Source organism: Copadichromis virginalis, linkage group LG14 (assembly GCF_057382275.1).
Source record: "Copadichromis virginalis isolate Kocher_CV1m ecotype Utaka linkage group LG14, C_Virginalis_male_GT1.1, whole genome shotgun sequence".
Classification (NCBI taxonomy): domain Eukaryota; kingdom Metazoa; phylum Chordata; class Actinopteri; order Cichliformes; family Cichlidae; genus Copadichromis; species Copadichromis virginalis.
The window spans coordinates 25867765-25893468 of NC_140631.1; the positions used below are offsets into that span (position 1 = coordinate 25867765).

General features: G+C 39.4%; 2 protein-coding genes across 3 annotated transcripts; one reads left to right on the forward strand and one right to left on the reverse strand.

Annotated features, from left to right (window-relative positions):
* The first annotated feature begins 129 nt into the window (after window positions 1-129).
* ap2s1 (adaptor related protein complex 2 subunit sigma 1) lies at window positions 130-12862 on the forward strand. Of its 2 annotated transcripts, none has more exons than XM_085430150.1 (5): window positions 130-205; window positions 3506-3655; window positions 4055-4168; window positions 10672-10731; window positions 11321-12862. In XM_085430150.1, the coding sequence occupies exons 2-5, from the start codon at window positions 3563-3565 to the stop codon at window positions 11420-11422; spliced, it is 369 nt and encodes a 122-aa protein (XP_085286276.1). In that variant the 5' UTR covers window positions 130-205; window positions 3506-3562; the 3' UTR covers window positions 11423-12862. The 2 variants fall into 2 exon arrangements, with proteins under 2 accessions (XP_085286276.1, XP_085286275.1); XM_085430149.1 differs by lacking the exon at window positions 130-205 and adding an exon at window positions 2794-2961.
* Window positions 12863-13606: 744 nt separating this feature from the next.
* rab4b (RAB4B, member RAS oncogene family) lies at window positions 13607-23603 on the reverse strand. The gene is made up of 8 exons (XM_085430148.1): window positions 23418-23603; window positions 19873-19953; window positions 19007-19121; window positions 18774-18836; window positions 17926-18080; window positions 17752-17847; window positions 17390-17565; window positions 13607-16348 (listed from the first exon to the last, which is right to left on the reverse strand). Exons 1-7 carry the CDS (start codon window positions 23431-23433, stop codon window positions 17450-17452), a joined length of 642 nt encoding a protein of 213 aa, XP_085286274.1. The 5' UTR covers window positions 23434-23603; the 3' UTR covers window positions 13607-16348; window positions 17390-17449.
* Between the last annotated feature and the right edge of the window lie 2101 nt (window positions 23604-25704).

Below are 25704 nucleotides of genomic sequence, written 5' to 3' on the forward strand. Positions count from 1 at the left end.
ATACTAGGTGGTTCACTTAGCATTGATCATTGGCTGAGGGCTTTTGCACAGAACTGTTGCTTAATAGTTTTAAATAGTTAATGGCTGAATCATTTGTGAAAGATTTGTTGTGCATTCATCCAAGGACTCCCACCTAAACTGTTATTGAACAGCAGAGAGAGGAAATGTTTAATGCCTTTCCTGAGAAAAAATAATCATCTTAAAGGTTAGTCCTAATTATAAGTGTTGTTTGCTGAGTTATGTGCTTGTCAAGAGTTATTGTGAAGTGTTTTCTACTTTGATTAAAGCCATTTTAAAAATTAAGGCAGAGAGTTGAGATACATTGGAGAAATATCTGCAGTGTTGTACAAGACAACAGCCTGTACTAAGAGCTCAAACAGATGTTTAGTGTCTAGCAGTGAGACCCTCTCTTGAAATTCTTTCTCTCTCCCCCTGTTAGTCCTTCCTTGAACTCTCAAGAACATGCAATTCCGATCTGGTAATCTAAACTCTGTGTGATATGAAAACAAATAGTTTGTGTGGCCGTAGAACTCAATTTATTGTTTTGAACTGGAATTTGGCACTTTAGGGGATATTTAAGACTAAACCTTCGTAAACAATAGAGGCATCGTGTTTAAAGGTTATTACTGTATTCAACCTCCTGGAGTGTTGGATAGCAGAATCAAAACATAGCAGAAAATCATTTGTAATAAAAAAAAATAGGAAAGAAATTATGTTGTTCTTACATAAGTTATTAAATTGAAGTACATAATGTGCACTATGTGTGTCCTGACAAGCTTGAATTGTGACCCATCATTAAATACACAGTCAAACAGGGTTCAAGGTGCACTGTCCTGTGTTTGAGTAAGTCCACACGCTTCTGTCCAATTGCATTACTCACTAGGTTCTCAGCAATATTTGCATGACCCCAATCACACGGACCAAGATTAGCTGGGGTCAAAGTGTGTGTTGAATAATGTGCCTCTGTTTTACATCCCTTTCGCCTACCTCCACTTGTTTTTAAAACAGGCCAAGGTCTTGCGACTATCACAAAACATTGCTATGCAGTGCTGCTTATGCGTATAATTCTTATATAACCACCATGGCAAATTTTATTTTTATTTTACTCTAAAATACGCGACAGAATCAAAACACAGCTGCAAGCATTATACAGAAGAAAAACACTGCACTTTTTGTTTAATCACTGGTTGGTTTCCTCTTTCATTTTATTATTATTTTTTCCATCCCACTTTCAGTCCTCGTTGTATCTGCAGCTAAAATATGTCTCAGTCCCAAGGGCAGCGCATTCCTCCACTCACAGTTGTGCAATCCCTGACAATCACAGTCCCCCATCCCCCCCACCTCTGACTCCCTAAACACCCAGAACAGAGGCAAGCTGTCCAAGCTGTCTGGGCAATGTTCTGCGGTGAATTGGCTGCCCGGGCAGACCAGTAAACAAACTCTGACTCTGCAGAAAACAACCTCCAAAAATAATGTAATCTCAAGAGGGTGCAAATAAGTTATATAGGCTATTGCTACTTTTCAGCCTGTAATGAGTTTGGGTATAAATCTTTTGTATTCTACAAATCTTCCTTTTTGTTCATATGTCTTTATGCTAATTATACGCAATAATCTAATATAATTAAGTGGATATAAATAAAACAGTTTGATTAACTGTGTATGTGACAAATACACTATCACGTTTGGGGACTTTTTTACATTTAGTAAGTCTGTATGTGAGCAATTTTCACCATGTGTATAAACAAATAGAGCAGACAAAAGTCTCTTTGGGCTATGATGATGTGATCTGTAGTGAGATCAGGCAGCACGTGGAAGAGAGCCTGGAGAAGTGGAGGTATCCTCGGTAGAGAAGAGGAATGAAAGTCAATAGAAGCCTGACAGAATAGACATGTGTGAATGAGACGGAGACCGATTTAACAGTGAAGGTGACAGACAGTGCACAATAGAGAAGAAGAATAGAGTGCAGGCAGGGTGGAGTGGGTGAAGACGAGTGTCAGGGGTGATTTGTCACAGATGGATAGCGGCAAGAGTGAAAGGGAAGATATAGATGTATGGTTTAGAGATGGTGGCCCTTACAAAAAGACAGGAGTCAGAGTTGAACATCCTCAGATTTTCATTGGGAGTGGGACCAGGAGGGATAGGATAGGAAATCAGTATATCAGAGGGACAGCTCGGGTGAAGTGCTTTTGAAATAAAGTTAGAGAGCCAAGGGTGTGATGTTTTGGACATGTGAGGCGGAGGGATAGGTGATATATTCGAGAAAGGATATTAAATATGAAGCTGCCAGGTAGGCAGACAACAGGAAGATCTTCGAGAAGGTTAATGGATGTAGTGATGGAGGACATACAGAGGACTGGTGTGACAGAGGAGTATGCTAGGCAAGGGGAGATAGGAGATGAAGGTAAACGATTCACTATGGCGACCCTTAAAGGGAGCAGCCAAAAGAAGAAGTGTTAACCAGTCTAAGAACTGACAGGAAATTGCCCAAGAGAACAGTGACATATTTTTAAAAATCAATTTTATAGTATTAGGATACTATAAAAAATAGATAACAAGTGAAATGCAATACTTGTGAAATTATTCGACAGGAAGTGCTTCCGGTAGTTCTTTCAGAAAAGAATAAAACCTGAAACAAACACGAAAAACTACAAAAATATTTAAAGAGATGGGCTCTTTGCTTCTCATGTGATCCACTGCACGACTCAATACGAGACGCCACACAGGGATGTTGGTTGTTGTAGTTCTATATTAAAATCCATTGCTTCTAAATGTGACAGGAAAAACTACAATCCCATCATGCAACGTGACGCAGCCATAGTTTGGCCACTTCCTATTAGCTTGGAGAAGATAGCGGACGAGCGGTCATAAAATATCGATGTATTAATGTGAAAATTATTGCACACTTACTTGGGAACCTGCTGCTTTGGAGTCTCTAAGGTCCATATTTGGGAGGCGAAAATGGTAAATATGTCTCAAACGAACTATGTTGTATTTTCTTCTCATGTCAGTAGCATTTGTCGTTTGGTTGCTAGCATCTTAGAGTTCGCCAGATCGGCTATTCCATTCAGTGAGTAGAAAACGATAAGCTAACTGGGACGCCAACAATTTTAAATCAAGATGTTTTACCAAACAACTATCAGTTTACTGAAATAGATCGATTTTATTTTGCCGAGTTCTCCGAAAACGATGCTGTCAAAATGAATGGGTGTGGTTTAGCTAACACTATGTTTAACTGTCGATAAGCTGTAGATAAGCTAAGGGTAGCTACAGTTACTTGTAATATATCTTACATATTAAAATAGTTGGATACCTAAATGGTAAGTATCTCCAAAGTTATATTATGTACGACAGCTACTAATAGGCAAAGTAAGATTATATTGTGTGTTGCTAATGAGTCATTTCTGGGAGTTTCATAATTCTGTCAGTGTCAAACTGCTTAATATTGGATGTTAAGGACAAGTAAAGAATGCCTCATTTATTTATTTTTTTGTCTTGTTTCTTACAGATCCGCTTTATCCTCATCCAGAACCGAGCGGGAAAGACACGACTGGCCAAATGGTACATGCAGTTTGATGATGATGAGAAACAGAAGTTGATTGAAGAAGTGCATGCTGTCGTTACTGTCAGAGATGCCAAGCACACCAACTTTGTGGAGGTATGGGATTAGGCAGTGCCGCATGTACCCACATTTTCTTTTTTCAAACAATTCTTTGACGTGCTAGAACAACAACCTCTTTTCTCTAATCCTGTATAATGACACAGCTGGCCCAGCTCCTTCACTACATAGATATTGCAGGCATTATCTCTTAACATGTTTTTTTTCTATGTTATATGATAACTGAATGAAATTCTAGTGGAATACAACATCACATGAAAAGAGAACCCCTTTAGTGGATCAGGTTTTTAATGCTGTTAAAAAAAAAAATCAGCATGAATGTATGCATACTGGGTGTGTTTTACTGTACCGTGGGAGCTTCAGCCCTGGTAAATCTGCTGCTGTTGTCATAATATGCGAGATTAAGCTCTTAAGAGGATTTTTCTGTTGTTCTCACAGTTCAGGAACTTCAAGATCATTTACAGACGTTATGCTGGTCTGTACTTCTGTATTTGTGTGGACGTGACTGATAATAACTTGGCGTACCTCGAGGGAATCCACAACTTTGTAGAGGTAACTGAAACGCGCAATATATAGCCCTAGTAAGTGAGCTATGATCATTTAGTTGTCATGGTCTGATGGTTTTCAAGAATGTCTCTCAATGATTTTGTTCAGAGGCTATCATCCTTCACTGGCTTGGAGCTCCTTTAGAACTTCTCTGGGTTGTAAGGATTGCAGTAAAATTACATGTAGTAAAGGTCTTTAGTAGTTAAAGTTGAAGTATATACAGTGGAAGTGAAAAAGTAAAAAAAAAAAATAAACTGGATTACAAAGAAGCGGAGGAAAAGAATATAAATTAGTTAAGCATTATTATGTACAGCTAAACAGAATCCACGTATTATTTACCAGCCTATATACATTTATAGCTAAATGCACATATATTTCAATATTATTTTTTAATCTTTACATAACACAGAGAACAGGAAGAAAAACAAAATCCCCTCTTGCTTCTTTCATTAGTCTCCACTGGTATTCTCAGTTTTCACCCTGGCTCAAAGCATCCCATATTCAGCAATTAAATTCTGCCATTTATTTTCAAAAATATCTTTATTTTGATATATTTCCTCTGCCCACATAATGATGCTGTTATTCAAGTATTTACCTTCCACATAATAGAGGACAATTGTAAAAACTGAATTGGTAGCAGAGATCCACTATGCTGTGATCTGACTTCCTGCTGATAAAATCTGCATAAGACTATAGAACTACAACATTATACTATAGAATGCCCTATTTTTGAAGCATATTCCCAGTAAGCAAGTATCTATAAAATAATTCAACCTGTGAAATTCAAATTTAAATATCAAATGTAGTTATGCAGATATAAACCCTTTCTTCCATGGCATACATAAGTCCAATTTTAAAAGATGATATGTTTTCTTTTTTATCTGTTGCTTCTGAAGAGCACATCATTTAGTTTTTACATTATTATAATATTGTTTCCCAAATGTGAAAGCCATTCTGGATTTCAAATAACTCAGGTATAAAGGATGCTTTAAATTCAGAATAAAGTGCTACCTGAATTTCTGCATTTTTAAAAGTCTAACTTATTCATAGTTTTTAGTGAAGTCAGATTGTTTTCTATAAATCTGACTTAGCCGAAACTCATACCACAGCTTGTATCTATAGTTTAAACTTTTAGCATGACGCTGTATTTCAGTACAAATTCCAGAACCTATTAAAGCTATGTTTACGTCACATTCATTTTACAGTCTTGGGTGTATCATTTTTGACTAGTGTTAGTGTTATACCATGCTGGAAAAAAATGTTATCGTTAAAATATTGATAGATTTGATAACGCCTTGCCACATAGATACACTGCAGTGCCAAAAGGCAGTATTGCACTATTTTATGACCTGGCTCAAAAGTCACAGCATGAAGGCTGATCCCAGAGTTTCTAAAAACACAGATTTTATTTTAAAGTACTTAAAATTTCAGCAAAAAATGAAAGGCCAGAGAGCATAAACACAAGAAGTGCCATCCTCCTAAGCCAACCTCAGGCATGGCTTTATCCAATCTCTGTCACTGCAAGACAAGTAGAGGTTTCAGATGGGTGTACCACCTCCCCTACTCAAAAAGGTTCTTCCAAGATCCCCAAATAAAGAAAAGACCTCTCTGGAGTCTTCTGGTTCTTGATATCCTAGATCTGAAATACAAATAGGGAAAGCAGGACAATATGTGTGCCTTGCAACGGTGGCATACTTATTCCAATCAAGCTAAATCAACCCTGGAAAGAAGATTAAGCCAGCAAAAATCTCCCAGAACACTCAAAGCGCTGTATAGATGCCTCATTCACCCATTCACACAAGCACTTTCTTCTGTGCGTAAGTCCTTTCCATCTACCAATCACACACATTTATACTCCGGTTGGCTGCATGGGAGAGCAACTTGGGGTGGATTTGGCATGCATACTCAGGGCTCTAGACTAACTTTTTGACATGGGCGCACCGGTACGCCTAACTTTAAAAATTTAGGCGTACCGGCACAAAAGTTAGGCGCACTCAAATTTTTCAACCGCATCGCTTAACACCGCAGTTTTACATGTGCACTTTCTTTGGGGGGGGAAGTCCATACAGACAATATTAATTTCTAAATTATTAACTAACAAACTTGTGCTTAAAGTGCTTTGTCAATATTGTAGAAAATGTTAAAAACTTAATCATCATCTTGGCCTCCTCTGACGACCTGTTTGCTGCTGTCTGCTGCTGAAAGGCCGTGGGGAGAGGGGACACTTGGGCAGTGCATTTACTGCAGCATATAATGTGCTTTCTGGATACACTGTGCTTTTTCAGCATTCAAATATTGATGGCACCGTGTCAGAGCACTGGCTATGAATTTCAGACAGATCAGGCCTTAACTTAACAAAAAAGTTATCAATAGTTCTTTTCATCTTTTCTTATTACCCACAGCTACAGTACATCCACTTCTCTCAGGCCTAGGCTGCTCACTAGGGCTGAGTATCATCACTGATTTCTATAATCCATTCAATTCCGGTTCTCAAAGTCCTGATTTGATTCAATTTAGCCTCAGACAGTCAGAAATATTATAATTCTGATCATTTATCAGTACTGATACACATGAGACTTCATCAGAATTGTGAAAATCACAGCAGATGCCTTTGTGTGAAAGTAACTGAGAATAAAACACAGGAAAATATGAAGGAGATTTTCCTGGTCTGGCTTTTTATAGCAGATAACCTTAAAAATATTCTGCAATTTTGCATAATTTTAAGAAATTTAAATTTCTTCAGTATTGAACAGCAGAAATTAGGCTTTCTTGTCCGAGGTCATTTAAGTGAAAAAAGAAAAAGCGCTGTAAACAACGCTAGACTGGTGGGTAATAAGCGAATGAATAATGCAGAAAACAGATTTGAGACGGGAAACTGTTCCTGAAGTACAGAGAGAGAGAGAGAGCTGTGCAGGAAGTGTGATTTTTATCGTGGTGGAAGCAAAACAGCAAAAGTCAGAGGGAATTCATGACGACATTGATCAAATGTGAAGCGCAGTTTGCTGCTGCTTTTGCTGCAGGCTCGGTGAATTTTGGTTGGAGAGAGGCAAAACCTGCAGCTCAGAATCAGCGCAAAAAGACGTAAACACAGCGCGGACCCGAAGAATCGCTAAGCTCCGACAGCGTGTAGTGTTCAGGCCGTCGGGTGAGAAAGCCGAGAAAGACGAAGCTGATTCTGATGTGTTGGGTCCGCTCCGTGTTTAGGTCTTTGTGTGGAATCCGTTAATGAATTGATATCGCTTTATTCAAGCTACTCACCTCTCTCTTCCACCTGCACTTTCAACTGGACCACGGCCAATCAGAGAGGTCCCGCCCCTGACTATCTCTGATTGGTTTAGTCCACGATAGGGGCATAATGTGTGTCTGTTGTTGACCACACGGAGAGTTACAGAGATTTTTTTTTTGTTACCGGAACAGTTGGTCGCACCTGTGCGACCAAATATTTATTTTTAGTCGCACCACTGAAAAATTTGGTCGCATTTGCGACCAAATTGGTCGCACTCTAGAGCCCTGATACTGGAGGAGCCAGGGATCAAACCAGTCACCAACCTTCCGATCAGTAGAGGACTTGCTCTACCTCCTGAGCTGCAGCCACTCCCATATTAAGAAAACTACTGTCTGACCACTACACAGAAAAACTTAGTCCTTTTAAAATAATTTAAATGGATTTAATCATTATGAAGATCACACAAATTGCTACACTGCATACACGATAGTAACATGCGATCAACCCAAATTGGAGTATAACACCCGCAAACCAAAATGATTACTCAGAAATGTTTGCAACTGAAACCAATAGTAGTAACTAATAATCTCAACTAGGGCTGCCACAAACGATTATTTGGATAGTCGACTAGTCACCGATTATTTTTGCGATTAGTCGACTAATCAGATCATCATCCATTGGACGTAAAACGTACAGCTTATTGCACCAGCAGCATCTGCTCTAATATAACTATCATTAGCTTACAGCTTTAAGTGTTTAAGGTCTGTGCTAACTAAAAATAAAGACAAGATGATAGTTTATTAAATTTTAATGAAATTTGCAGATTGTTTGGGAGAAGTTTAATAAACTCCTTGCTATCTAAAATATAACAGGACACCAGAGTATATTCTCGAGCATCTCACACTTCTGATAATCAGCTGTCTGCTTGATGTTTATTTAGCTGTGTAAAAACTATAACTTTAATCTCAGCCAAACCGATTTACTCAGGAACAAATAAAATACTAAAAAAAAGCCAAACAATAACATTGTTAAGTTATCTAAGTGACCTATATATGTTTAACCTGAGTAGCGAAAGACAGCGGTGGGTTTGAAAACAATTTGCCAGGAGTCCGGTGTTCTCACGGCTCTAGTTAGCCTTGCCCCCGGCTCGCTATCGAGCTAGTGGGTAACAGACGTCTCTGAAAACGTCAGAGCGCTTTTGAAAATATGTGGTGTCCTGATAAACTGAGCAGATATTTGAGGTTTACACAGCTACATTCTCGCCTGAAAATATGTTAAACGTTTATTTTGTGACCCAGAAAGAATAATAAGAGTAATATTAAAACTAACTAGCTGCCGCCATTGTTGGAAACTGAGCTGGGCTGCGCTATGAATTCTGGGACACAGCTTCTTCTTCTTCGGGGTTTAACGGCAGCTGGCATCCTTGTACATGCAGTGCTGCCATCTTCTGTTTCAGTCCGTTATTACACTCTTAAATCCTGCTATTATTCCTGCGTCTTTTGGGATCTTACAAAGCTTCAAACGACGCGTCGACTATTAAATTAGTCGTCGACGATTTTGATAGTCGACGTAATCGTGACTAGTCGACTAATCGTGGCAGCCCTAATCTCAACCAGAAGTGATCTGTTGTCCCCACAACATAAATAGTCACATACCAAGTGGTTCTATACCACAGAAGGTTACTATAGCCACAAAATTCAGTATCACTCCCCACGTTGATCACAGCAACAATTGTTGCTTAACACCACAGTTACCATTATTACCTGGCCAACAACAATTGCAAGTGATCCAAATGAAACTGACCAACTTCTCCAAAACACTAAAGGTCACAGCACAAAACATTCACCTTATCGTTAGGCTTAAAAAAGGCATGTTCACACAGAGACATAACTAAATACCACATGCCATCTCAAGAAAAGACCTACCTGCTATAAACACAAGGGCATAACTTTAGACTTTTCCTGCTCATAAATGCTTGGAACAATCTTGTCACTCCTCTGCTCCTCCACTTGGACCGCTAGCGCTGGCCATAACTACGGCTTGACAGACTGACCACGCGCACCACACACATACTTTTTTTTCTTCTTTTTCGAACCTTCGGATCATGTGCGTGCCGAACTGTGGAGTGGGGACCGGTTCGGATTACGGATCAATAGTGATCTGTTGCACCACTAGCCATAACTAATGAATGCCCTCAAACTGCTGTCAGAATTCCCTCCAAAATTCAATGTCGCTGGTTTCATTTTGAGCAACTCTGAACCTAAAACACCTAAACAGATACAGAACTAACTTTACCCATCTAGTCTTCAGTGGCGCATCAGGTTCGAGACAAGTTATGCTGCCTTCATGGACTTTAATCAACAGTTGATATGAGATAGTTATTTTTAAAATGGTTGAACTCCTTTGTTATCAAGCATTTAGTTTAATCAGTGATTTAGAGAGCATAGGTAGATCACGGTGATTGTCTGGACACATCAGTCAGCTTGAGTGTGCTTTCCTCTAAAGCTTAGTTTAACATCTCTTTATTTTTCTAATCATTTAGTCTTTAAATGATGTGGTAGCAATTGAAATCGTGAGCTTAAAGTACAATCTAGTGTTTGCCACTAGCTAAGACAAACAGTAGACCATTTTTTGTCCAGAGCACCCGGGAGTGAAGGTCATTTGATGTAATGTTTGACTGTGAAGGAATGCACATTACGGTATTCTCAAAATGAGCTGTCTTACTTTCTAGCTGGCAAGCTTGTTATTACATAAAGCCCCATCTAAACACCAATGAAGGGTTTTTAAAAAAATTATTATTATTTTAGTCAGTGAAAATATTCTCATAAAAGATACCATGCCACACTTTCTATTAGCTCACAGCAGGATTTGCTCACAGGCTGGTTTTAACATTCATTGTAGCAAATACAAGGGGTCAGTAATTCTGGCTTTGTAAATGAAACCGTATCACTGCTCGAAATGATCTCCTGTGGAAACGAGATGAGGCCAGACTCACATTAATTTTAAATGGCCACATTTTAGATGTAGTAGATATAAGTGTATTACATGGTTTTCAAGTGGATTCTGCTGCTGCTACAGCATCACATAATTTCTGCACTAGTGCATCACATTAAGGTAGGGGTGTGTGTGTGTGTGTGTGTGTGTGTGTGTGTGTGTGTGTGTGTGTGTGTGTGTGTGTGTGTGTGTGTGTGTGTGTGTGTGTCTTACTAAAGTAGTCTGTTTGGATTCTTATCTGATTGAATTGAAAGTCTGTATTTTCAATTGCTCCTTTGCTTCTTGGAAGGTGCTGAATGAGTATTTCCACAATGTGTGTGAGCTGGACCTTGTGTTCAACTTCTACAAGGTAAGCATATTGAGAAGTGAATTCTTCCCCTTTGTTTTTAAGAGTCTTGATATCCAATTAAAAAGAACTTGAACAGAGGAGGACAAAAGAGAGCTCTGAAAGTGCTTTTTTTAGTATAGTGCCATGGTAACTGATATAATAATCACAGGTTTTTTTTTCTTTTTGATCTTAAATACTTTAGTGGGGGTGGATTCTTTTTTCTTTTCATAAATGCTTAAACTCCCTTGACCCACCTGCCGCTAGTGTTAATTGCTAATTACCTAAAAAGCATGTGAACATCCGCCCACATGCTTTACTCTAACACCGCTCATGTATGACATGGCCAGAAACCAACAAATAAGGTAAATCAGCTGTTGACAACTACAACCTCTTTCACAAACTACAACACACCTGAGAAAAGCAGGTGATGGAAAGAAGAGTGACTCATCTTGTCAGGTTAATTTCTTTGTCACTCTGGTTATTTTTACACAATGATGACAAATAGCAGGCTGGATGACTACTTTGTGATATTTGTACTCTGTTTTGAATCATCTTAATATCCTCAGTTTCATCACAGTGTTGGGCTCTGTCCTCTGAATTGTGTTTTAAGGTGTACACGGTGGTGGATGAGATGTTCCTGGCGGGGGAGATCAGGGAGACCAGTCAGACAAAGGTCCTCAAGCAGCTCCTCATGCTCCAATCACTCGAGTAAAAAAGAAGAAGAAGAAGAAGAAAAAAAGTCGATAACCATCTATCTTACCTAGATACTAATCTGCTGCCCTGGCACCCAAAACATCTTGCTAATTTTTTTTGTATCAGTCTGAAATGGACATTTGTCATGTTCCTGTCTCTGCACAGCCAACATTTACCGGGACTTCAAGGGAAAGGGGGGAGGGGGTGTTTAGTAAAGAAGATTAATATTGTTTACATATGGATATGAGTCCAATTAATCTTTTGTCACAAGTCTATATGTTGCAATATTCTGCACCCGTCTTACTGGTGAGGATGTTTTGAAGGCTATACAGCACATTTCAACAAGTTAAAATTACATATACTGCCTTAGTTACACTCAGCTGTATTCTGTTTTTCTTCTTCCACAAGCCAGTGGCCACAGAAATGAATTATTCCTGTAGTAACCACAAAGTAATTGCATCTATCTCTGTGCAGTGTGGAAACAAGTGTCACACTGCTCTCTTCTGCCCTCCTCTCATTAACCTAAACATGTATTTAATGGCACTACTGTGACTAACAAGCACCATAGAGACTGCCTATAATGACCCCTGTGCATTGAGAAGTTATAATAGCCTCGCAGCCTTTTCTATAAGTAATGTTAAGCAGGTCTTGGAAGTTTTAGGATATTCATCATGGCTGCTGCGCAATTTATATCTGGATTGGAGTATAGGCAAACTACGGAAACCTCTTCAGACCAGTTGACCCAGCACAGCTAGTTCAATTGAATGGAGTGTGCTTAGAACGAGTGTCGTTCTGACAGTTTGTTATGGCAACCTGTGCTGTCCAGACGTCCTCATGGCTGATGGTGGTCAATAGTATAGGTCATGTTACATCCAATGGTTGCACAGTGGTATGTTGTGATGCTTTCGGTTGCTTTTGAAATAATCTTTGTCATTTAATGCAGCTCGTTACATCAAATGGTGCTGGTTGGTTACTCTTAAGAACACTTAAAACTATCCCTAGATACAGAAGGTATATTTTACATAAATCAGTAATGTAAAAATTGCTTTGTATGGTGTGTACATACAGTGTAGCCTGTGTTGAATATTGTGAACACAAATAGTTCCTGCTCACAGTATTTCCATACATTCCTTTGGCATTGCATAAAATGAGTTGAATTTTAAATTCCTCTTAGAAAAAAAAAAAGCTTTTACTCACATCCTTTTGCTCAGCCTAAATCTTTGACATGGTCATACTAATTTTAACCATATCTATTCACAGGTCTCAAAGGTGGTTTCATATATTCAAGTTTTGTATTTTATTTTATTTTTTAAAATTACGGTAGTGAAATATGTACTGCTTCCCTTCTTGTCCACCTGTGAGTTTGTTGATGAAAGTGATGCGTGTAGTACTGTCTCCTGTTCACTTATGCCAGTATCTCCCTCTTTGTGTAAATAATAAACAGATGAAGTAATGCAAAGGTTTCAGTATCTGACCTAATATTCTGGGAAGAGGGGATTTTATTAGGTGTATCTTGACTTTTTTCTGATGTCTTAAAACATGTAGTCATGCTACACTGCTAAAACTGTTGGGCTGATTTCGTATAAAACAACACTCAAAGCTACTGACAAAACATGTAAATACAAGTCTTTAAAATTCAGATTTAAACCTGTCTAGTGCATCAGCGCCATCTAGCGGTAAGCCAATCCTTTCCCTCGGTGAATTTGCAATGTGGTTATGAAGTCATCTTGATAGCCTGTCTAAAAATCAATAAATCATTCAATATATCCACTTGAGCTACATTAAACCGCTCTGGCCATTACTCCATCGACCCAAGAGCATAAATCCAGACAATTGTGACAGAGGGCATTTACTCTTCATCATATGAGTCCTCTGATATCCTAACCTCAGCCTGACTGCCTTTGAGAGAAATGACTTGACAGAAGAAAGGCAGGCAGAGGTAAATGAATCATGTACCTAGTAGGACCCATTGTTAAATTTCAAGGTCTGTTAAGTCAGCTGGCTATAAATCTGATTTGTAAATGCTGCTTGCGTTGCTGTGCACGAGGGCTGGGGGTCACCAACATTCAGGATCCGATGCACTTCAACGCCCTTGAGCAATAACCGAGTGAATACAGTGGCTTAATGCCAAAGTTAAAATTTAAAAAAAAAAAAAAAAAAAAATCCCTGATAGCATTAACATTCAGGAAACCAGTGAAAAGAGTTACATGAAAAACAAGCAGTTTACTGGGAATTGCATAATCATTACAATCAATGAGCAACACTCACCCTTAATAGACAAATCTTATTTACAGGATAGGTTACTTGAGATGTACAGTAGTATTTAGGTTAGATTATATAACATTACTAAGCAACAACTGAGTTGGATTGCGTTCATCACATTATTAAGTCTATACTGGAACAAATGAGAAAATGTTCATATAGCTACTCTGATTAACTTTATGAACTGTACAGCGAATACAGATGAATGCAGGCTAACAACTCAACAGTTGACTCAATAACTGCGCATAGATGACAGCCTGTGAACGAGTGATCAGAATTGCTGCTGATGGCCACCTACAGCTCACAAAGTCAACACCCTTCCATCATTACCTCCACGTCAGCAGGGAGCAATAAACCAATCAAATCTCACACAGCATGAGATCACACTATTACACCATTTTTTGTTGCTGCCTGACAGCATCAGAAAAAAATGAAACCATATGAAGAATCTCAGTTGTCATTTAGTAAAAAGATAACATCTAAAATTAATATATTTATTACATTATACAGTTCAAGTAAAATAAAATGTACAATTCTATAGTTACAGCATATAAACAAAACAAACACAGATTCAAAAGTAAAAGTGCACTTGCAGAAGGAGACAAACTATCATGCTATGCAAATATTTTATGAAAGCAATGTGTTTTGACCATCTGTCTCTTGATGTCCTATATGATCTCATGTTTGCCCTTTCAGTGTGCTGGCTCAGTTGAGCTTAAACACATATGGTTTGTCTGGGAGAACGTATGCCAACACAGAGGCTTGAGAAATACGTTTGCGCACACTTTGTTTTTGAGCTCCTCTTGGCTTGGTTTGTATGACCTGCTCTCAGACAGTGATTCAGACAGAAGCGGTGCCTTTGATTAAACAGCAGAGCGGGGGCTTTGGATTTTCTAAGCCATTAACTTGCAACCTCATTTTCCTCCAGCAGCACCACAAACCATGTTGTCAGTGTTACAAGCAGAGAGGAAACTGTGTTTCTGTGGAAATTCCCCTGTTTCTCTCTAGAGTAATACAAGGTCTGTTCTCAAGAGAAAACATCTGGGTCAGTTCAGTGGTGCAACAAAACTGACATTTTGCAGCAGAGCTGCAGAGGGAGATATTAAAGGGAAAAACTTGGAATTTGACCCATACACTGAGGAGATGTGGTGTCTCAGTTATACTGAGAGGGCCACTTTGCTGGCATGGATCGGTTCTACTTTTCCGTTTAGAGGGTCAGGGTCACCGATAGTCACAAAAACAAACAAACAAAAAAACAAAACCCAACTTCATCTGATGGAGGTGGTGTCTTCTAGGGTGAGAATGGCCCTATCAATAGAGCATGAGGGATTATTGTTCCGACTATAAAAAATAAAATATTACAAATCATATACTACAGCTCAAACGAGCACATATGGAGGATCTTGATTAGCATTTTAAGATGTCAAATGAGGAAATATTTATCCCTCCAGTATAGCTCCACTTGTACAATGTCAATGAACAAAGAAGATGATTTGAGAGTACATTGTCTAATAATAATTTTGTGTTGTCTTTTATCCCCCCCCTCTGATATCCAGAGCTTAAAGAGAAGTGATTACTTGGAAGTTTAAAAACAGAATCCTGTCAAATTGAACGTACAATGTGGCATGATTTTTAAAAAAAACAACAAACAAACAAAACAAAGGTCAAACCTTTGGCTGGTTGGGCGGCACAAAAGTTTCCCAAACAAACCAAACAAAAGCCAACTGTGGTTTCCTGTGACGTCTTATACAGTACGTGCATGTATGAATCTACGAGATGTCATGGAGAAAAGCCCAGCAGGAGTCAAAAACATTATAATGCCAATTTATCACTATAACTGGACATGTGAATTTAAACATGGTGTGAATCTGATAGAGCTCAATTTACAGACTTGTGGACTTTTGGTTTAAATAAAGAGCAAAAGTTCTTTTTTGTGCTTTCAACCTGACCCACGGCCTTGCCTGTTTGGGTGTAGAATGGAGTGATGGGATCATCCCCCCATGAGAGTTTATACATATCAGTGTTGGGATTTATATGCTATGAATCCATCTGGTCTACTACGAAAAAATTAAAATGACAGGACAAAGTAGAAAGGATTTGCATCACACCTGGTGTAAATCGTACCCAAAAAATGTGATGTTTATCATTTATTTTCCATTAAAAAAAATAAAATTCTCATAAATGATGAAAAATAATATTTTCCATCATTTATGAGAAATATAGTTAATGATGCATGATTTAAAAAAAAGAAGTAAGGGATGTCTTTATGAATGCTAAAACTAGGAAGAAAAAAAACCCCAATGACCCACACTAGGACAGGTTGAATGCACAAAAGAGTTTAACAATAATAATTTACAAGCAATGATATGTAAATGCTCAAAGTATTTTGGGGATTGCTAAAACCAGAATGAAAAAGCGGAGAGCAAGAGAGAAAAAAAGAATAACACACAACAGTAGGTCAGCCCAAACACACAACCCTTGACTTTGTCCTTGTCTGATAAGTAACAGAGACCATGGTGGAGGATGTCTCTTTACATTTCCACTTTGCTCACACTGAGGGGTTATGCTGTCCAAACGCAAGAGCAAACCGACCCCCTCAGGTAAGCCGTAGACTCTTACCAGAGGTCAAGGGTCATAGGTTGCAGTGATCTCCACGACCCAAGGTGATCCAAGGTGTGTAGAACTGAAGGAGAGGGGGAAGGACGATCACACACCAAAAAAAAAAAAAAAAACCTGGAGCCGAGATGTTTAAGAACAGGAAACAAAGTGAGCACCGACACGCCCTCATCAACGCTAACACAGATAAAACCTGTTAGTTTACAAGTCCCACTGGTCACATGAGTTAACAATAGGGATGGGTATCGAAAACCGGTTCTTGTTGAGTTTCCCATTTTTGCAATCGATTCCCTTATCGATTCCAGTCGCCCCGAATGACGTCACCACGTTGCAGAGCGTCATTTACCTGGCAGGAAACATGGCGGCTCAAATGCTAAAAAGTTTGGTCATACTTTACGAGAACGGATGACAACAGGGCAACTTGCAAAGTAGATATTTCATTTAAGGGAGGAAACACTACGAATATGCAAAAGCATTTGCTCACAAAACACGCGATAACCTTAAATGTATGTCGTGATTTTATTTCTGCTCCAGACTCGTGAATCTCAACCCAGCAGCAGCGGTAACGTTTGCACGTCCTTTCCCGTTAATACCGCAGGTAAATAATCAACTAACAGTGCATATTATGTTAGCGCGATCTGCCTTATTACAAACCTGCCATTACTGTGCACCCATTTGCCACAGCAGATGCCCTCAAATTTTCGGTAAGTGAATGTGTTTAATTGTAGGCAGGGACATTACTGAATATTCTTGTGTAATTGCTACAGAATAATTTATGATATACTTTGTTATTGCTACAGAAGAATATTTATTTTACATTTACAATTTTTTCCCCCGGGGACCCTGTGACACCCCATTGAAGAGCCATAGGCTGAATCTCTTAAGATCTCACTGTTGGGTTTGTAAGGCCATGCTACTCCTAAATTTCTATCTTGTTCAAAGAGAAGATATAAAACAAAGTTCTAAGCTAATCGACCTTAGTGTTCTCCTTTTTAAAAAGAATCGATAAGAGAATCGATAAAGAATCGAATCGTTAAACAGAATCAAAAATGGAATTGGAATCGTGAAAATCTTATCAATAACCATCCCTAGTTAACAAGTTACTGACCTGTAGGGGGAGTTCTGTCTGTGTGGACCTGTGGGCTGGGGTGAGGGTGGGTCCCGACCCCTAGCAATTACACTGCTGCTTATTCTGTGTTGTGGTGCCTCTGGGCTGTCGCAGCTGCCTCAACGAAGCATCTCCATACTGAATACCTGAACCCATCCTCTCTGGGTCCAACTCGCCTTTGAGAGAAGCACAATGAGAAACATCAGTGACACAGACATGTATGCTCTAAAAATGTCAGATCCACATCACTTCATGTGCTCAAGCTCTGAAAGCATTAAAAACAAAACATGGAAATGTCACTAAATTCTAACAAAAAACATCCACCTCAGATACACTTCTATAACAAAGAAAACAATGTGTACCTGAATCTATCTTGTTGAGAATGGTGCGAGCACACTTCAAGAAACCCTCCTCGACATTTTCACCTGTTAGCGCGCTAGTCTCTAGAAACATCAGCTCTGTGTGTGGGAGAACAAAAATACTTCTAAGAGTGGGGAAAAAAGCATTTGAAATGCATCAATGTACAGATAAGTTACCATTCTCCTGAGCGAAGCGTGAAGCTTCAAGGAAGGTCACCTCTCTGTCTGCATCCAAGTCTTTCTTGTTGCCACACAGGATAATAACAATGTTGGGACTCGCCAGTGTCCGTGCATCTGTCAGCCAGTTAGTCAGGGCATTGTATGTCTCTCGACTGTAAGACATTTTATTCATGTTATTTACCCAATTTTCTGTTTCAGTTTGTTTTCAGCATGAGGCTGTAGCTCTAGTTTCATTGTATACACTTGTCTGTTTCCCTGTGCGAGAGTGTGTCAGGTGACACCATCTGTGATGGACTTCTGCTTTCCTCTACAGACGCTACCTGACAGAGGATGCCTCTATATTACAGCTCTTGACAGTCCACACTCCACCTCACCTCAACAAAAGACCATAGTTTGTTAAAAGCAAACTACTGCATTCAATCCATCTTGAGTTTACGACCCAGAGTTTATGAAATACAGTAATGTGAGTGGTCTGTCATTAAACAGCACGATTTCTGGAGGCTGTACAGGCACAATGTGACTCCTTTTGTTAGTTGATATATGGACTCGAAACTGTATGAACACTCAAAAATAAACTAAGCTTCAAAGTTAAGTCTGTAAAATTTCATTTTAATTGTAGTCACATTTAAAATTTTCAATTAATCACAGATGCCAATGCCCACACCAAATACAACCTTACATTTTGTTGCTTCTGGGAGTCTTAGTAAACATGTAGTTTTTATTCTGGGAAAATTAAGGTACAACTGTAGTATCTACATCCCATTATCACAGCAAACAAAAAAGCTCACTTTGTTAGAGAAACTTATGAAAAGGAAGTGGGAGCACGAGGGCAGTGGCTGTTTTACCTGGTAATATCGTAAACAAGAAGTGCTCCAGCTGCTCCTCTGTAGTAGCTGCGTGTAACAGATCTGCGGAGAAAATGGAGGAGAGAAAAAAAAAAGGCTCCTTTAAAAGATCAGATGGTGAGATTTGACAGGAGAAACTGTCCAATCATTTTAACAGTTATCATCAGTCAGACACTTCATTATCCCAGTGGAGCTGGGACTTGTGACTTTAGGTAAATTTTGAAGGTAGATACCGAAATCGCTCCTGGCCAGCAGTATCCCAGATCTGCAGTTTGACTGTCTTTCCTCCAACGTTGACCACTCTAGACCCAAACTCCACACCGATGGTGTGGTTGGAGTCCTGTTTAACTGCAGTAGGAACAAACAGAAGACAGTGTAAAAAGGCACAACGTGAAATATACATAAAGGAGCAGGAAAACAAACGAAAAAACTACATGTGTAATATTTGGTGTTTGGCTTGTTTAAAAGACCTCTGCTGCTGTTTTCAAATACCTCATATCCACATTATAAGCTACAGGGAGTTGCAAATTAGATTAACAGTGCCAAGTTGCCCAGCCTCTCTTTCTCTATCCACAGGGACCCCTGAGATATCTTAATCAAATTAAATGTAATCATGAGCACGACTCTGTACATGAAGGAGTGTTGACATGGTTTGTTTTTTTTAAACCACCCCTCTGAAACTGAATTGACGTTTCAATTTGTATTTTAAACAAATTAATGTTTCATATGGAGAATTTTAACAATATAATGAGAGCATCGAGCTCGGTGTAAACTCGGCCATTGTTAGCTAGAGAAAGTCTACAGGAAGTATAATGTTTTCCCTCCATTTAACCACACAGAAAATTGTCTCTTTCTGAAGGACAGTGTGAGGCAAAGAACTGTGGTGATTGGTTTTATTCTGGGTCGACAAATGCCCACATCATCCTGTCATTGTACTCTGACTCATACCAGTCAATGAAGAATTTTCTCCAGATCATCCGCAGACTAATGGTTTAGTCAATATGCAACTCGTGAAACTGACTACAATAATTTCTTGAACGTGTCCATTTATGTGTTTGCACAGTATTAAACTTTAGAAATGCAGCGTTTTAGAACTTACACTTGTTCTCAATGAACTGGTGGAGGAGACAGGATTTCCCCGTCCCAGCACTGCCAATCACCAGGAACTTAAACAGGAAGTCTGCAAGCACAAAAAAGGAGGTAGAGATCAATGCAATGCCAACATCAATGGAGAACCTGCTGCTCTTTGCACTTCCATCCTCAGGGACAATCCTTCCTCTTAATCCCATTGAGCTACTACTTTCATAGTATCCTGCCAAACCCAAATTAGACTACTAATCACAAAGCGCCTAGCATGTAATCAGTTTAACTTGCCACTTACGATTCTAATTTAATACACTTGTTTGTCTGAGGTTGAAAATGAGTGTGTCTGAAGCCTTAGAAAAGCACCAACACTTAATAACACATGTCATTAGAGCAAGGTTTGAGCTTTAGCATTATTAACCACAGCTTAGGGCAACAGACTTGCACACAGGTTGAATAATAACCAAAGGCAGGCTTTTGCACAGATGTTGTGGAAAGTGGGTCTTTTCTTTGAAGGGCTCAATCCAGCCAACACAAATGATCCATAATTACTTGATCCCTTGACATGCAAACCCATTTAGAGTACAGATAGCCATTGTGTGCTGTGGCCAAAGATAACACAAGGGGGTATTTGCATACTGGATGTATGCTGAACGGCAGTTCTGACCAGTATACTGGGAGATCTGATAAGGAGAGTTAGGCATGAAAAGTGGCTGCATGTGTGTGAATTTACGCTGATCAGTTATGAAAACCAAGTTGCAAAAAAAAAAAAAAAAAAAAAAAAAAAAAGGGCTTTGGAACCAGGATTTCAGAATTTCTTAACCACCCAAGCAGTAGCAGTAAAGACCGGACCATGTGTTTCATGTACAGCTTGTGGGGCTAACACAACACAATAATTGGGAGGAATTCTGCATCATTCCTTCCAAGAGAGCCGTTTCAGTTCATATATATTTGTTTGCTCCCTTTCTAGGTCATGCTACATAATTTCAACTAGGTCAGGATTGCGGTTTGTTCATCACTCCCCAAAAATTCTTCTTTTTGAACCACTCTGTTGTTTTACTTGAGTCACTGTCTGGCTGCGTTACCCAACTTCTTGAAGCTCCGGGTCATGAACTGCTCCTCTGTTCTTACACTGAGAACATTTTTTGATATAAATTTTAAATGAAATGTTCTGTTAATGGCTACAGGCCATCCAGATCCCAAGGACAGCCCAAAACCATGATGCTACCTCTACCATGCTTATCATTTTTAAAGGCATGATACAGCACGCTCTGAGACAAACTGCTAACAGAAAAGTTCTCTTCCTCAGGGGGAGGAAACAAGACATGAAAGGTTAGTGCTTAAGTGAATCATAGTCTTTGTATGTTAGATTAGTCAAGTCTCATCTGGCTATACTTGTGATTTACATAAAGACCAGCCTGTATGAGAAATCAGTCAGTAATCCAGGTAATTCCTAAGGCTTCACAAGCTTTATCTTGCAACTTTCAATCTCTCTTAGCTCTGGTTAAGTAAGACATAATAAATAATTAGAGAGGTAGTAAATGAAATGCAAGACATGCAGAAGTGATAGTGTTCTCCTAAATATGTGAAAGCATGATGGCAAACTACAGCTTCCCTACTGAGAACTTGTTCAGGTTGAATTTTAAGTAAATTTTCAATTTCATTTTGAGCTCAAACAAAGGTTCTGAAAGCACAAAGCCTGGCAAGTGATTACTGGCTGCTGTTGATATCACCAGCTTCACACAAAGTCAACAGAAACAGTAAATCAAAGTATGAGATTAATCTTTACTTTCTGGGTGACATTTAAACCAATTATGTCATTGCTCCATGAGCCACCTTCATTTGCTGACACACACCTCCGCCAGCTCAGGTCATGGTGCACCTTTGTTGAAGCGGGTGTTTTCTTAAGCAACACAAGCCAGAGGTCAAAGTCTCGGTAACAGAGTAACTGCAACAAAGCGAAGGCGTCGAAACCCACTTATTTTTCTGTGTAACAGCAGTCAGTGTAACATCTCAACCACACTTCAGTGGCTGTGACAGTGCTGACAAAAATCAGAGACAGACCGCTCAGTTTTAAAAGTTAGCCCAAGCCTTTCTGCATTTTCTCAGACATCGTATACTTCTGTGTGAGATCTGGACACAACAATCAAACCATCAATAATGTCAAAAGCAGGGAGAATGGACTGCAGCAACTACCCTCTCAGGCTACTTTATTCCTCACTCATCAATATTAAGTACCCCCCCACCAGGGAGGATGGGTGCAATGGGTGAGCCCTCCCATCTCTCTTTTTTTTTTTTGGGGGGGGGGGGGGGGGAAGAGATCCGACAATATAAAAAGTAATGATGAATAAAAACTAACAGCAACAAAAACTTCAATAAAAGGAGTACTACTACAATATTTCCTTCTCCCCCTGCTACATGTGCCAAATTCTGTAACATCAACATAAACTCATGATTCTCATGTTGATAGACATTACTGAAATTAACAAGTGAAAACTATGCATTTTAAAGCACTTAACAGGCCCTTATTGGATTCATAATGCCTTTTTGTCGACTTTTGATCGTCCAGATGAGACAGTTGAGGAGACAGAGAGAGAGAAGGAAAAAAAAAATCAATAAAAGTCTTTTACAGGTCCCATTAGTGCTGGCACTCTCCCATAAATGTTGCCCACTTGGATAAAGTTTCATACGAGGAAAGAGAGAGACAGGGTACAAGTATAAACAGAGGGAGAGAGTGTATCTGGGAGTGCAACAGGAGAGGATGATGGTGTGCCATTTCATAACAAATGGCTCTGCAGTGTCAGGCTTACTGACTATCAGACAGAGTACTGTTTAATGAATTTATGAGACCACGAATACATCTCTGTATCTGCTCATTATGTGAATGATCATAGATAAGTGCAGGCAGCATTCATTCTGTCAGGATTCATTTATAACGTATCTGTGTCAAGTGCAAGAGCGGAGTTACTTTAAATAAGCATGGAAGCAGATGCATTACACCAGTGAGACACCAAGCAACGTCTGCCCTGCAGGTAACCGATGCATGATCAACCATCGCTTTCAAACTTCCTCTTACAGGCCTTGTTGCTAGCAGTTAAAAGTAAAAATATACATCAAATCGCAGCAGCCTTTCCTGTCGCAAGGTCACAGAACTTGCCTGAATCTCCCCAAGTTCACGTTAACTCAACGTCTCTACACATGCTATTAATGGCTTTTGCTTAAAGTTTGGCCAACTTTTACCCGTTGATGTCTCACCATCTTCTGCTCTCCTTGTTGCCCGTGAAGCACTACACGCTACCATCAAACGACAGAGGTGTCAGTTAATACACACGAAGAAATCCAACCAGAGCACTTTAACTGACCTACGTGCCAGCACTGAATGTTAATTATTACTGTTAAAATCCACAGACACGGTGAGGTGGCAAGTTAGCCTGTGGCTAAGCTAAGCTAATCTTACAGTTTGCTGATAGCAACGCTGCCAGTCTGTCACATTAGACCACGAAGCAGTCATACATAACAGCTAGCAAGCATTAAATGACCGCCTACTCCACACAAACATACCGTATGTCTCAGACATGTTGACCCTCGCTGTATGGAGAACTCAGTCGGACTCTTTTACTGTTCTTTTAGTACTGTGACAGCCGTGTGCCCGCTGGCTTCACACCTCTTTACGGTGTTTATCTACGATGCTAGAGGTTTCCTTTATCCTTTCCCAGCTTCCTCTGCTCCGACCACAACCAGTACAGCTACGCGCTACGTCATTAGTTATCTAGTGGTGTTGCGTTCATGTGTTATTGGCTACGTTGGAATTTTAAGAGAAGAGACGAACACGCTGAAAGGACACTGGCATCGCACAGAAACTGAGTGAATTTTACGAATAGACAGTTCTCATTAAACTAATGAACGAACGACTAGTACAGAAAATGATGCTCAGTTAGAGAAGCGTGAAGTCTAGCCAACTTTAACTAAGCTAAAAAGTAAAGCGCGTTGTATTAAGACAGATCAAGACACCAGATTTTCCCTGTATAGTTTTTACAGATAGTTTATTTATGAATCGCAGTGTTCCAGCAACACATTGTCATCGATTACAAACATACCACAAAATAGACACGAGGTAGATGAAACTAAATAAATAAATAATACGAGCAAAGTCGAATATAAATGCAATAAGACATGACATCGAAATATTACTACAATATTGTACAGTATAGTGTGGAAATAAGAAGTAGAGTGAGCTTGTGCATTGCCTCTCACAGAATTAATGTAATCTTCCTGAGCAGAGGGAAGCCATCGTATACTCTTTTGGCCATATAGTATGTTGTACAGGATATAGGCTATATTACGGTACGTGCAACATGAAGCCACAAGATGGCAGACAAAGATAGAGGAACTTGAGAACTGAGTTTTTAAGAGGCAGCAGAATGTAGCAAAACCCATATAGATCCCTCTAACAACACTAAAGTTTGAGTTTAACCTCACGTGATGTGACTATTTTGATGTATTTTATAATTACTTTTGCATACTTTTTCTCATTTAAATGCTACTATAAATTAATTTTGCACTTTTTCTTCATATGTGCACTATGGAAACTGATATATTGCTCCATTATCTTGACCAAAACAAACAAACAAACCAATCAATAAAAAAAGAAACAGCACACAAATACACTATGTCAAAATATGTCTGTGATATGGGAGTTTGGCATAAGTGTGGAGTGGCTGGCAAGCAGAGAACTCCTTCCTTGTGAAGAAAATTACTTGAAGCAATCTGAGGTTTTGAAAGAATCCAGAATATCTGTTTTGTTCTTGTTCTTTGCTTATTTATTCATCACCTTACCATACCTGGATATACATACATACACACATGAGCTCACAGCAAGCCCAGGGCCCAGGGAGTACAGGGCCGCCCAAGGGCAACAGGTGATAGATTACAGAGCCTTCCATTCTGCTACTATCTCTCCAAGTCCCTCCCTGCCTTTGTTCTTCTTTGGCAGATCCACTCATCCTCCCTGGCCTTGTTAAAAGCTCTTTTCACTAAGATTAAAGACAGAAGGAAACACAAGGCTCAACATCGTGTGGGGGCACGGATGTTTTCTTAAGGTGGGCTACAAGAATGGCTGGCCTCAAAGGTGTGCAGCAGGCTGAAAGAAAAAGGGGGAGGTGGGCAGGTGGGTGTGCTTCCGTTAGGCGCTTTTCCTTTATGGGTGTCCCAATGCTCATTGTATCTTTGTCTCTCTTGTCCTTTTCCTTGTCCTTTTGTTCACTGCAGTATCATCACTAGAGTTGATATTTGCTGGGCTGCAGGACAAACAAGGTGTTTGCAATATCTGCGTGTGGGATGTTTGGGAGTTTTGACCTTGGGCTGTGCTGACGCAGTTCAGACAAATAGAAAAGTTGCCTGCTGGATTCACATGCCGTTAAGAATGCAGAAATACAAAGGGAGGGAAAATGTGCAGAAATGAGACTTCTTCGTGCACCAATCCAGACAGTCTCAATCCCAGATCAAAACAAATGCGTTCATTAGGGAATCCCCACATAAACCATACAACATTTACAATGTTTACAGCAAACAATGAGTCATGTTCCAGGGCATAGTTGGAGACAGGTGAGCTCTGTATTTGGCTGGCATCACTGTAAATATAAAGGTGTCTGTCACACCATGAGTCATAGCCCACACAGTAAAACAGATGGATTCTTGCTGTTTTAGAAAGAAAACAAAGGCATTAAGTTTATGAAGTAAGGGCTATTAAAACACAAGGTGTTGTAAATTGATGAAAGGTGTGAATGCATTAATGAGTGAAACACATGCAAGCATTTGTGATGACATACTTCACCTATGCAGAACTTGA